Source organism: Rhinichthys klamathensis, unplaced genomic scaffold, assembly GCF_029890125.1.
Source record: "Rhinichthys klamathensis goyatoka isolate OS25496 unplaced genomic scaffold, OSU_Roscu_1.1 h1tg000115l_1, whole genome shotgun sequence".
NCBI lineage: Eukaryota > Metazoa > Chordata > Actinopteri > Cypriniformes > Leuciscidae > Rhinichthys > Rhinichthys klamathensis.
In genome coordinates this window covers 2,441,891-2,455,272 of record NW_026606652.1, presented here as the reverse complement: position 1 = coordinate 2,455,272, position 13,382 = coordinate 2,441,891, and the positions used below count along the sequence as shown (strand labels likewise).

Below are 13,382 nucleotides of genomic sequence, written 5' to 3'. Positions count from 1 at the left end.
TATTCAGATTCCGGAGAGTTGTGTGGATGTTGCCCTAAAAATTATGAAATCCAGTAATCCAGAACCGACCCCACGTGACGCTTCTGAACAGGAGGAAATGGAGGGAAGAAAGAGACAGGAACAGAAAAACAAAGACTCAGTGCAGTGAGTAAATGCTTAAAAACTGCATACAAATATGCTTCACAAGTTTATATCCGGTTAAGTGGTGGATATACTCACAAACTGAGTTATTTTTTTATTTGATCAATCCTAACAGGAAGTATGAGAATCTAGTGGTGGATCTTTTGGACTGCCTTTACGACCGAAACATGTACGTCTATTCACTGTGTCTGGTTAGAATGAACAGCACTTTTACTAGGTTTACAGGAATAGTTATGCTAAAATATTGTATTATTCTTTATTTTGCTGTTATTGAAATTGTTCTTTGTGATTGCAGTCTCTGAATTATTTGTAAGGATTACAAAAGACTGGATGGTAATGGAAGTTCCTTGGTCCTATGCTTGTTTATTTTGCAGCCCCTGGAAGTTTGAGCAGATAGCGATCGGCTTCCTCTCTCTGATGCTGAGAGATGACCAGCCCTTGCCTTCCTCTGCAGTCCTCTTTTTCATTGAGAGCCTGAACCACGACTCTCTCTTAGTTCGCAATGTGCGTTTGTGTGTGCATTCTGTCAAAATTATACTTCAGAACATATCTGTGAAAGCAATCAAAAACATGTTTCTTCTTGTTTTGTGCTATTTATTGCTCAGGGTGCAATATCAGCAGTGAGTGGAATTCTAAAGCAGCTCAAGAGACCTCACAAGAAAGTGGCAGTGAATCCCTACGACATTTCTGAACTCAAAACCTCTCTTCAGTCACGTGAGTACACTAACCGTACAGTAAGAAGTGAGTATATACAGTAGGTAGTCAACCAAAAGGCCTATTACTGCCACGTGTACCGCCGCTGCTAGACAGCAGCGTTAAATACAACCTAGTCACATGTGGCACTAGTTCACGAAATCAAATCCAGGAGATGCAAAGGGATGGTTTGCAACATTGCTCAGTAATTGTGACATTTTTACATGTAAATGAAGATAAAATAATTAAATAAATTACTGGTAATAATAATATTAACTGTAATAAAATATAGTATTACACCATTTGATCTTGGCTAATCATATAAGTGCTTAATGTCCCAGCTATTAAAACTATGGTTATAGCGCCACTTGCGGTCAATATCTGAGATTTGTGATTTCCTGTTCTTCATGTAGGTGATGGTAAAGCTCTAGGTTCTCTGTTGGTGGGAGACAGGCCCGATAACCAGTGGCTGCAGTATGACAGCAGCAGGTTGCCGCTCTCCCAACAGGACTGGGATGAATGTTGCTTCATTGAGAAAACCCACTGGGGTTATTCCACATGGCCACGGTACACACACAGTGCTTAAAGGAAGAGTTTACCCACACATGGAAAATAACTGTTTGCTGTTATTATAATTTTTTTCTGTGGAACACAAAAGAGGAAGTTTTGACTCACTACACAGCTCTTTTCCATACATCAACAGTTCATAGAGGCTGTCAAGCTCCAAAAAACATGACTCATTCACCATATTTCACATCTTCCAAAGCCAAACATAATAGCTTTGTGCGAGGAACATAAAGAAAATTAAAGGATGTTAATGAATTTTCCGTCTGCAAAGTTCTGAATAAGGCCTGAAACCATTCTGAACCCAAAGGATCTCCCTTTTTATAATATATTATTTTTAACAAATATTTTTGAAAGAAGTCTCTTCTGCTCACCAAGGCTGCATTTATTTGATAAAAAAAATACAGTAAAACCGTAATATTCTAAAATATAATTACAATTTAAAGTCTTCAGTCACATAATCCTTTTTTTTTATTCAGGACTGGATTGAAAGTTCTAAAGAACTTAATTTTTCTTTTGTAACATGATGAATGACTTTACTGATACTTTTGATTAATTTATCCTTTTCATCCTTAAATGTATCCTTTTAATCCAAAACTGAATAAAAGTTTTAAATTTCTTTTAAAATAAAAATCTTACTGACCCCAAACTTTTGAATGGTAGTGTATAATATAAAACACATTTTGTGCTGATCTTCAAAAGGTAGACAAAACAACTGCTAAATATGGTATTATTTTGTTTCTTTTTTTTTAGGAGCCTGATGCTCTATGCCCCTCCTGAGCAACAGCCCAAACAGGGCAAAACAAGAGAAGAGATGAATGAGGTATACTCAATTTCAATTCTAGTAACATCTAAACCCAACCAAGTTCTGTTCCTCAAAACTCAAAATATGCTTGTACCACCTCATAATTTCAGGATTTTTATATTTCAGTCTGTCTTTTTTGTTTAGGTTCGTTTATGCCTGTTTTTTGTTGTTGTAGAGTGAACGGATCATATATGATCATTTCTCAGACCAGCTGTTCGTCGATCAGTTCATCCACTATTTGTCTCTGGAGGACAGGAAGGGGAATGATAAATTCAGCCCACGGCGATTTTGCCTCTTTAAGGTGAGAGTATTTAGACGCACGTCTACAGTCTGTTTTTCAAACCCAATGAAATGTAGACTGTAGAAGTCTATTAGCCAGGTTTTCAGGCTAGTTCAAACCAATTTGGTTCTATATCTGAGTGGCATCCAAACAATCACCATCCTCCAAATTAAAAATGATTGATCGCTTGCATCATAAAAATGTCTTGTGTTGTAAAAGGGGCTTTTCCGGAACTTTGATGATGCCTTCCTGCCCTTGCTGAAGCCTCATATGGAGCGTCTGGTTGAGGATACCCATGAAAGCACCCAGCGCTGTGTGGCGGAGATCACCTCTGGGCTCATCAGGGGCTCCAAACACTGGAGCTACAGCAAGGTATTTGCACACATGTGCATTTCAACAAATTAAGAGTCCTCAACATCAGCATTGTTACACATCTGAACACTTGGGTCTCAACTGTTTGGACCAGAATGATGGTGTAAACACCTTTGCTTGAGTCTGTATATGTGTGTTTGTGTGTTTCAGGTGGAAAAACTGTGGGCTCTGCTATGTCCACTCCTCCGTAAAGCTCTCTCCAATATCACCATAGAGACGTATGCGGACTGGGGCACCTGCATTGCCACTGCCTGCGTAAGGATATTTTTGACCATGAACTTGTCTTTTATTAGGATGTATGATTATTGGTATGCCTCGCATCTCTGGGTTTTGGGAAAAATATTTGCAAAAATATAGGTACCAATTCAAATTGTGGACAGTTTTGGGTAAGTTACTCTAAAAGAGTAATTAATTACTAGCTACTAATTACATCTTCACCAGTGTAATTATATTACTGTACTAATAATTACTCTCTCTTAAGTGTTGCATTACAAATCCAATATCAACCTCGACCGGTTGAACAATACAAGGATAGACATGAAACTGAAATAAATAATATAAAATTGCAAAAATAATTTTTGAACTGACCAAAGTATTTAAAGTGAGAAAGTTACATAAAAAAACCCAACATTTTAAACATTACATGTTAAATTTTTATGTTAAATCCAATATTGTTTTATATGTAGTTGTTCTATAGTATGTACCGTATTTAATGCACTTACATAAGAAGTAAATGTCATTTAATTACAGAAACATTAAGAGTAATCCCTTACTTTACTTTTTCAAGGGAAAAGTAATTAAATTACAGTAATTAATTACTTGGTAAAGTATTACACCCAACACTGATTGTGGATTAAATTTGATCTCATATTCTAGTATAAATGAGGCTAATGACCAGGCAATCTGTGGATTTACTCTACTATTCAAAAGTTCAGCGTCAGTAAGTTTTATTTTTATTTTTAAAGAATAAACATTTTTCAACATGGATGCATTAAATTGAAAATGACAGTAAATACTTTTATAATGTTACAAAAGATTTCTTTTTCAAATAAATGCTGCTCTTTTGAACTTTTTTATTTATATAAGAATCTTGAAAAAAAAAATACTAAGCAGAAAAAGAAGGAAAACCTTCTATTCATCAAAGAATCCTAAAAAATGTTTCCACAAAATATTAAACGGCACAACCTTTTTCCCCAACATTAATAATACTTAATGATTTGATGCTCAAGAAACATTTATTTTGAATAATTTCTGAAGGATCATGTGACACTGAAGACTGGAATAACGATGCTGACGTTTTATCTTTGCCATCACAGGAATAAATGACATTTTAAAATATATTAAATTAGAAACTGTTATTTTAAATCGAAATAATATTTCGTAATATTACTGTTTTTACTGTATTTTTGATCAAATAAATGCAGCATTGGTGAGTATAAGACTTAATGCAAAAACATTAATAAGTCTTACCTTCCCAAAACTTTTAAACAGTAGTTTATGCTTTCATATTTTCCCAGCCGAATTATTCCTTGTGTACGTGTGTGTTGTACAGGAGAGCCGAGACCCACGAAAGCTCCACTGGCTGTTTGAGTTGCTGATGGAATCACCGGTCACAGGAAAAGGAGGCTCGCTTGTGGACGCCTGGTATGACATCACTGTCACACACTTCATCTTCTGAAAGCTGAATGCTATGGTTTAAATAGGGGAAACGATCACTGTGACTTCTATATATTTCATTGTCTAAGTTTGTCATTTATATAGACTCAATGTCATCTCTGTCTTTCAGCCGTCTGTATGTGCTGCAGGGAGGTCTTGCTCAGCAGCAGTGGAGAGTCCCAGAGCTGCTTCACAGGTTACTACAGTACCTCGAGCCCAAGCTCACTCAGGTCTACAAGAACGTACGCGAACGCATCGGCAGGTGTGTGCTTGAACACAAAAAACACATCAACATTATACATGTTCACGTTTAGTCTTTTCAGAGCTGCTCTTCTCCTATCTCTCAGTGTGCTCACCTACATCTTCATGATCGATGTGAGCCTGCCACACACTCAGCCCACCACGTCCCCGCGCATCGGAGAGTTCACGGAGCGTGTGCTGGCCAGACTCAAGCCTTTAACCGAGGGCGAGGAGGAGATCCAAAACCACATAGTGGAGGGAAACACGGAGGGAGGTCAAGATGAGAGGACACAGGCCATCAGATTACTCAAAACTGGTGTATACCTTTCTGTTTGTGTTTGAACAAGTGTGCAGAAGTGCCAGGGCTATTTGGGGTAACAGTGTTTTCTGTTTGTTTTAGTGTTGAAGTGGTTGATGACCAGCACTGGACGCTCCCTCTCTTCTGCTGTCCCGGAACAGCTGCGTCTCCTCCCTCTCCTCTTCAAAGTGAGTCCGAGTTTTGTCTGTAATTTAGTTCACTGTCTGCAAGTCTTGTGTTTTAAAGCCCGTCTCGCACTCTCTCTCTAGATTGCTCCTGTGGAGAATGACGACAGCTACGATGAGATGAAGAGAGACGCTAAGACATGTCTGTCTCTCATGTCCCAGGGGCTGCTGTACTCAGAACAGATCCCACAAGTCCTCAGTGCACTTGAAGAGGTGACTGTCAGTGTCCATAAGGCACACACACTCAGCACATACAGTATGAGTCATTTGTGAATGTGAGGGTTTAATGTGTGATTTGACCAGCTGATGGCACTGTTTGTTACAGATCTCAAGGAGCAGCTCGTGGCACGCACGTTACACCGTTCTCACCTACCTGCAGGTTATGGTCTTCTACAATCTTTTCACTTTCCTCAGTGATGCCCTGGCTGTCGGTGACGTGAGAGCTCTGGTACTACACCTGCTACAGGATGAACAACTAGAGGTGTGTGGATAAATTTGCACACTGATATACGCACATACATTACAGTTTGTTTCACTATTTCTGAGGTCTAGTTGCAACTCTGGCTCCTTGTTTCTGGTGGGGTACAGTCAGTGGTGGAGGAAGTACTGAATCTCAGTACTTAAGTAAAAGTACAAATAACCAGAGACATATTTACTTTAGTGAAAGTAGAAGTACCACAATGACAACCCTACTTAAAGGTGCTCTATGGAACTTTTAGCGGCCTCTAGTGGTGATGTTTCAGATTGCAACAAGAGCGCTCGTGCTCGTGTGCGATCTCAGGAGCGAGCATTCACTACCGGCCACACGGAGACTTTCAACGCAACGGCGAAAGCATCACACAACATGCTGGAAACTCATGTAAACTCCCACTGCAACATTACAATAATAGGCTACTTTTATCAGCTTGACGTTGAACTAATGCTCCATGCTCGTACCATGATAACGTTACATTGACTGCATTTAGCCGACATGTGGTGTTATCTAGCATAGCCTACGGCATTTCACTAACTATTCGTGTATCTTTCACAATCAACAATGTCAACATAGGTGAATGTATAATATGATAACGAAAACGGTTAGTGAACTAGACTGAACAATGTCAGTGTAACAGTAGGAAGTAACATTACTGTACTGAACGTGTCTGGAAATGTTTATACAATATGATAGTGGGATGAATTACGTTATAGCGTAACGATCTATAACGTAGATCTAGTACATAAAACAAGTATCCTAAAGCACCTTTTCTTATCCTGGAACAGTCTTTTGTATTCATTCCATGTCTCATGTAGTTCACCTTGCTATTTCATTTGAGTTTACTAATAATTCAAAAGCTCTGCCGATGTTGATCCGTGTTTTCGATCAGAATCACGTTTGGCCTGACGAGCTTCAGCAGATAAAACTTTGTTTTGTTTTTTATATTTATGTGGAGTTTGTGTTGGAGTCTGTGTTGTGCTGGAGGCAGGAGTTTTTGGGTGTTATCAGACTCCATGTCGTCAGCTGCAGTGCCGTCGCATAGACTGTATATAAGGAGAGAGGCTCGGGAGCGCGCATGCACGTCACATCCGATGGATTTCGCGGTAAATCCGACCCGGAGACTTCACATATAAATATGAATATTGGCCTTCAGAGGTAATAGCAAAACCTGACAAGTGGATCATTGTAATGTGTGATTACAACCCCTTCACACACAGGCAATTAAAAAAAGGATTCATTTTAGAAGAAAAGTTCCATATAGCACCTTTAAGTAAAAAGTACCTGATTTTAAATGTACTCTAAGTATTAAAAGTAAAAGTACTTGCATAACAATTTATCTCTTAATGTCTATATTCTAATGATTAATAAAACAGTTAATCCTAACTCATTCAACCTAATAATCCTATAATGATGGAAAAGCCGTTATTTTTTAAGTTTTTGTCACCATTTCTGAACAAGCTTGCATTTAGGCAATAAACACATCAAGCTTAATTTGACGGGGTTTGGCTGTAAACACGATTAATTTATGGCGTAATTCTGAACCTCTTGGCTTGCCATACTAATCCTAACCAAACGTATAATAGGCTACACATGCACCCCACACCACCTACCCATGCGTATCCTATGCACGTAAAAACAAATTTCCGCATATAAATTGCACGATAAACACACTGCGTGCTATAGAGACATTTAGTGTGACCGGGTTGATATGGCAACCAAACTTCACTGGTGAGACAAACGTGCGACGAACGGACGGTCAGGATGACGTTTTGGCAGGGGAAAACTGATCAGAAAATGTAACGAAAATGTAAGAGAACGTTGTAGAAATGTAGTGGAGTAGAAAGTATAATAATTGCTGCAAAATGTAACAAAGTAAAAGTAATAAGTATGCACTATTGATTCTACTTAAAGTAAAGATATGTGAAAAATGTACTTAAGTAAAGTAACGAAGTATTTGTACTTCGTTACATTCCACCACTGGGTACAGTCAATAATTTCCCACGCCTATTATGAGAGCACAAACTACAATCTTATAAATCAATGGATGAACTTATTCAACAGGACGTTATCTATGACCGCTAATCAGCCGAGAATTAGAATAAAAGCACTTCGCCAATGAAGAAATGCACAATTCCTCATTCGACAAACTTGGCAGGCTTTCATGTCAAGATCTGGCTGTTGATAAATTAAGTGTCATTGTAATTAGCATAAAGAGAGAGTAACATATACACTACCGTTCAAAAGTTTGGGGTCAGTGAGAATTTTATTTTTATTTTTTGGAGGAAAGAAATCAATACTTTTATTTATCAAGGACAGTAAAGACATTTATAATGTTACAAAAGATTCTATTTCAAACAAATGCTGTTCTTTTGAACTTCCTATTCATCAAAGAATCCTAAAAAAAAAAAAAAAAAAAAAACTGTACAACTGACAGACCAACAACTGTTTCAACATTGATAATAATAATAAATGTTTCTTGAGCATCAAATCCTCATATTATACTGATTTTTGAAGGATCATTTGGCACTGAAGACACTGACACTGGTGATGCTGAAAATTCAGCTTTGATCACAGGAATAAATTACACTTTACTATATATTCACACAGAAAACAGCTGATTTACACTGGAATAATATTTAATACTATAACTGATTTTTGTTGTATTTTTAATCAAATAAGCGCAGCCATGGTTAGCAGAAGAGAATTCTTTTAAAAGTATTTAAAATCGTACCGACCCCAAACTTTTGAACGGTAGTGTATATATATATTATTATTATTATTTATTTATTTATTTTTCTAAATTTCTCTTAGATAGTGTATTAATCAGCTGCGTGATTTAATCGTTAAAAGATCATGATCTCGATTCAAATACCCATGCAATATTCTTCCTACAAGACAACGATTCGGCTGTTTCTATTAAACCTTTGACAAGTACGATCACAGTGAACATTCAAATCTGTATCAAAGTATCATTATTTCTGTCACAATAATTCAGATTATCACAGAAGTACTGGGATAAAAGCTTATAGTTCGGATATAAACACTGATGTCTACAGAAGCGATCAAAATAGAGCTTTTGAAAGTAACTTGACGCTTTAAATAAAGATTGTATTGATTAGATCGTTTCACCAGCAAGTGGCTCACAAGTAACTGAATAATTCAATGACATAAATTTAACATTCAAGAGATTCGTTAAAAAAATATGATTTATCCAGTAAATGAGTGATTCATTGAATCATTCATGCAAACCGATTTTCTTCTTTAATAATTCATTCAAATTCATTTAAAAAAAATTGAAATAGACTGCAGCAATTAGCATTTTGTCAGAATCTCTAGTAAAATACATGTTATTTTTAAACAAAATAATTCGTGATTCTCAATTTATCCAGAATCGTGCAGCTCTAACACAAATATTATGACATGCACTGCAAATGTTATGTTTATTTAATAAGTATACATATGTTAATTTGTTTATTATTATAATTTATTTGTATTATTTTTAATGTACTGTTTTACTAGTGTTGACCTTTTTAAAATGTCCTTAAAAGTCTTTTGATCCAATCAACCGTTCAAAGGTGCGGTGTTAGTTAGATTTTTTTGATGAGTACATTAATTTGATCTAAAATGACAGATTTTTTTTTATTTTACAAATAATTCTATTTGAATTGAATGCTTTTATTTTTATTTCAGGATATTTTGATAAATAAAGTTTAAAAGATATCACGTTTTCCACAAAAAATATTAAGAAGCACAATATTAATAATATTCAGAAATGTTTCTTGCGCAGCAACTCAGCATATTAGAATGATTTGAAGGATCGTGTGACACAGAAGACCGGAGTAAGGATGCTGAAAATTCAGCTTTGATCACAGAAATACATTACATTTTAGAATATATTCAAATAGAAAACATTTTTATTGTAAAAGATTGACTTTTCATAGTATGACTATTTTTATCAAATAAATCCAGTTTTTGTTGAGCATAAGAGACTTCTTTCAAGAACATTTTACTGACCCCAAACCTTTGAACAGTTGTGTGCAGTTTTGAGGGCATTTTAGAAATATTTGGCCCTCATAATACATAACATAAATGCACATGCCACAACTCAAGTGTCTTCAGAGCTCTGTCTTTTTATACTGATTTCACCCTTTGAAGTTCACACCTTTTCACTCGATTCCAGTGAATTAATCCTGATCACTGTAAAAGATTATATATCTTTAGTATATCTATATTTGAAGTCTTTCTGTTCTGTTCAACCTTCTGTTCATGAATGTGATTGAGCATAATCACAAAGGTTAAATGTGTCGGAAGCCAATTACGTAAACCGCTGTGGTGAAAGTGTCTCTTTTACCATGCTTTCTTTGCAGTGATGTAGCACTCTCTTGTTTTCCTTTATTCTCTCTCTCTCTCTCTCTCTCTCTCTCTCTCTCTCTCTCTCTCTCTCTCTCTCTCTCTCTCTCTCTCTCTCTCTCTCTCATATGCTCTCTCTATCCATCTTACTGTTACCATAGCAACTCCCAGCTGCAGCAGTATTCTGTTTCCATGGTGATAGATGTTCAAATTTCCAGAGAAGAGTGTACGGCAAACGGAGAGAAGTGGGGGAAAAGATTAGGGTTATGAGTGGAAGGAAACTACACCCTTTAATACAGCAAATTAAATCACATGACTTTGGATTCCATGTTGCATAGGACCCTCTGTCTGCTGATGTAACACAGCTAGTCAGTCAATTAGTGACAGCCAATCAGAACGTCACAGTGACTGGATCCCAAGGTTAAGGATCAGAGCATAGGGTCAAGATCACAAGACATCAACAATACAACATACAACAATACAAATATAGCCATCGTTTCTTTGTCAGAGCAAATGCATGTCATAAACACACATACACAGAATGTTATTGCTGAGTCAGCTTTTTAAGGGTTTCTCTGTAGGGATTTCTTTGTCTAATTATTGCTTCCTTAAGACGGGTTGGTTGACTGGCTGTTTAGCACATCCCTGTTAATAAGCTCTAAATTCGCTTATTCACCCATTTCATCCTGACTGGAACATTGTGTTTTGTTCTGTGATGCCAGTTGCACCGATCTGCCTTGTTACATTTAAGTTCCACTGCTTCTGTTCTTCGGGCCCTGTGTATTTTCTTTATTTAAAGAAAGGTTCTTCTGACACAAAAAGACCCCATCTGTCCCTGCTCTGCACCTCCCACGCTTTAGATAACTGAAAGGAAAAAACTGTCTGAACCTTTGGCCCCAAAGGTAACAGTCTTCTGTAATCATTTTTGCGCTCTCTTCATGTTTTTAGGTGAGGGAGATGGCGGCCACCACTCTGAGTGGATTACTGCAGTGTAATTTTCTCAGCATTGATGAACCTATGCAGGCCCATTTTGAGTCCCTGAGCAAGACCCGTCTGCCCAAGCGTAGGAGGAGAGAGCTGGGCTCCGTGGTGGACACAATCCCTTCTGCTGGTAATGATCACACAAGTACACTGGCGTCCAAACGTTTGAGGTTTTTGAAAGAAGTCTCTTATGCTCAACTAGGCTCCATTTATTTAATCACAAATACGGTAATACTGTGAAATATTATTGCAAATTAAAACAAATATTTTCTATTTGAATATATTTTAAAATGTAATTTATTTCTGTGATCAAAGCTGAATTTCCAGCATCATTACTCCAGTCTTTAGTGTCACATGATCCTTTAGAAATCATTCTAATATGATGATTTGCTGCTCAAGAAACAATTATTATTATTAATAATGTTGAAAACAGTTGTGCTGCTTAATATTTTTGTGGAAATGGTGATAGATTTATTTATTTTGATTTAAAATTGACAGTAAAGACATTTATAATTTTACAAAAGATTTCCATTTCGAATAATTGCTGTTATTTTGCTAATTGCTTTCTATTCATCAGTGTAATGTATCCTTCCTGAATAAAACTATTAATTTTTTTTTTTTTATTAATAACTTCCTGACCCCCGTCCCTTTTCAGCGCTGCGCTCGTTGTCTTTTGTCTTCCGGTCTGTATTTTTTCACAGTGATCTTACGTATTTATGAATGAACGGCTCGTTTAAAATCTTCCCGGTCTACTGACATTTGTTAAGACATCTACTTTAAACATTACAATCCTCATGATAACGTTCATTAACTTTTACAAAAAGTAAATCCACTTCACCAGCTACTCCTCGACCGTGATGCCATAGAAATATACAGCTACTGCAAAAACTTTAGATATTCAATTGTGCATGCTCATTTCTCCTTTTTTACATTTAAATTACCATTGCCGCCATAGCTCTAAGTTAATATTTTAACATAGGTAAATGGAATTTTTAGCCAATCTTAAAATACATATCTTTTTTTATACTCTACATTGATTTGATGCCTAAATGTACTTGTAGCATTTTAAACAATTCTGTTCTTTTATGTTGCATAAATTGTATAGTTTACATTTTTAATATCAGCAATTAATATTGAGCAGAAGTTCATTACCGTATAATAAATACAGTATTATAGATAGATTAGATAGATAGATAGATAGATAGATAGATAGATAGATAGATAGATAGATAGATAGATAGATAGATAGATAGATAGATAGATAGATAGATAGATAGATAGATAGATAGATAGATAGATAGATAGATAGATAGATAGATAGATAGATAGATAGATAGATAGATAGATAGATAGATAGATCGATCTTGGATTCAATTAGTGATCTTTAAATTACATATGGAAAAAAGACTAAGATGTTCATTTTGGTGAGACTGTATACTGATTTAATATTTGGGGTGAATTAAATGGACCTAAATTCACCTTAGATATATTTATATACAGTACCTTATGATAAATGATTGGACCTAAATCTTTATAACTTTTTTCTGTGTTTAGACCTGGTGCAGCGACATGCAGGTGTATTAGGTCTGAGTGCCTGCATCCTGTCCAGCCCGTATGATGTGCCCACATGGATGCCCCAGATCCTCATGGACCTGAGTGCCCACCTCACTGACACACAGCCTATAGAGGTACAGCTCCCGCTCTCTTTTACTTGTGTGTTAAAGAGCAAAGATGAAATGTTTAAGCATTTCTGGAAGTTGAACATGAATCATGCAACTGCATTTTGATGCACTCAAGGAAATGTATGGATGCCGGAGGTAGACCAGAAACTGTGAGACTACTTACAAGATCTTTAACAGATTTATTGCTGTCTCTCTAGATGACTGTGAAGAAAACACTGTCGGATTTCCGTCGCACTCATCATGATAACTGGCAGGAACACAAGCAGAAGTTCACAGATGACCAGCTGCTGATGCTCACAGATCTGCTAGTCTCCCCCTGTTACTACGCTTAGGTCTGTTACAGTATATACACACTCACACAGGCTCTCTTCCAAAACCTAGTGAGCTTTTTTGCTGCCTGCCAACATATACAGTGCCTTTTAAGGCAGCATCCTAACTGAAACGAAACCTCATAAATGATGATTTGGAACAATCTAAATACTGTAGGCAACTCTGTGCATTACACAAATAGCTATCATTAATACTCCAATACGATATTACACTATACCTACTGGAGCACACACAAATATTGGGTAAAACAGTTGTTTATTATTTAGGATAAACAACTTTTTATAGATTTTTTTCAATATTAAACTGTAGAATGAATTTGATACCATAAAA

General features: G+C 36.4%; 1 protein-coding gene across 2 annotated transcripts in view; it reads left to right on the top strand.

Moving 5' to 3' along the window:
• psme4a (proteasome activator subunit 4a) overlaps positions 1 to 13,382 on the top strand; it is a 32,366-nt gene that overhangs the window by 18,744 nt on the left and 240 nt on the right. For both annotated transcript variants that reach the window (XM_056255004.1, XM_056255003.1), the window contains 18 exons: positions 8 to 144; positions 257 to 310; positions 516 to 645; positions 747 to 855; positions 1,248 to 1,401; positions 2,152 to 2,221; positions 2,379 to 2,504; positions 2,703 to 2,855; positions 3,006 to 3,110; positions 4,408 to 4,499; positions 4,642 to 4,773; positions 4,859 to 5,067; positions 5,152 to 5,237; positions 5,319 to 5,447; positions 5,560 to 5,715; positions 11,008 to 11,170; positions 12,595 to 12,728; positions 12,920 to 13,054. In XM_056255004.1, the coding sequence (XP_056110979.1) occupies positions 8 to 144; positions 257 to 310; positions 516 to 645; positions 747 to 855; positions 1,248 to 1,401; positions 2,152 to 2,221; positions 2,379 to 2,504; positions 2,703 to 2,855; positions 3,006 to 3,110; positions 4,408 to 4,499; positions 4,642 to 4,773; positions 4,859 to 5,067; positions 5,152 to 5,237; positions 5,319 to 5,447; positions 5,560 to 5,715; positions 11,008 to 11,170; positions 12,595 to 12,728; positions 12,920 to 13,054 (2,274 nt within the window). The remainder of the gene's footprint in view (positions 1 to 7; positions 145 to 256; positions 311 to 515; positions 646 to 746; positions 856 to 1,247; positions 1,402 to 2,151; positions 2,222 to 2,378; positions 2,505 to 2,702; positions 2,856 to 3,005; positions 3,111 to 4,407; positions 4,500 to 4,641; positions 4,774 to 4,858; positions 5,068 to 5,151; positions 5,238 to 5,318; positions 5,448 to 5,559; positions 5,716 to 11,007; positions 11,171 to 12,594; positions 12,729 to 12,919; positions 13,055 to 13,382) is intronic.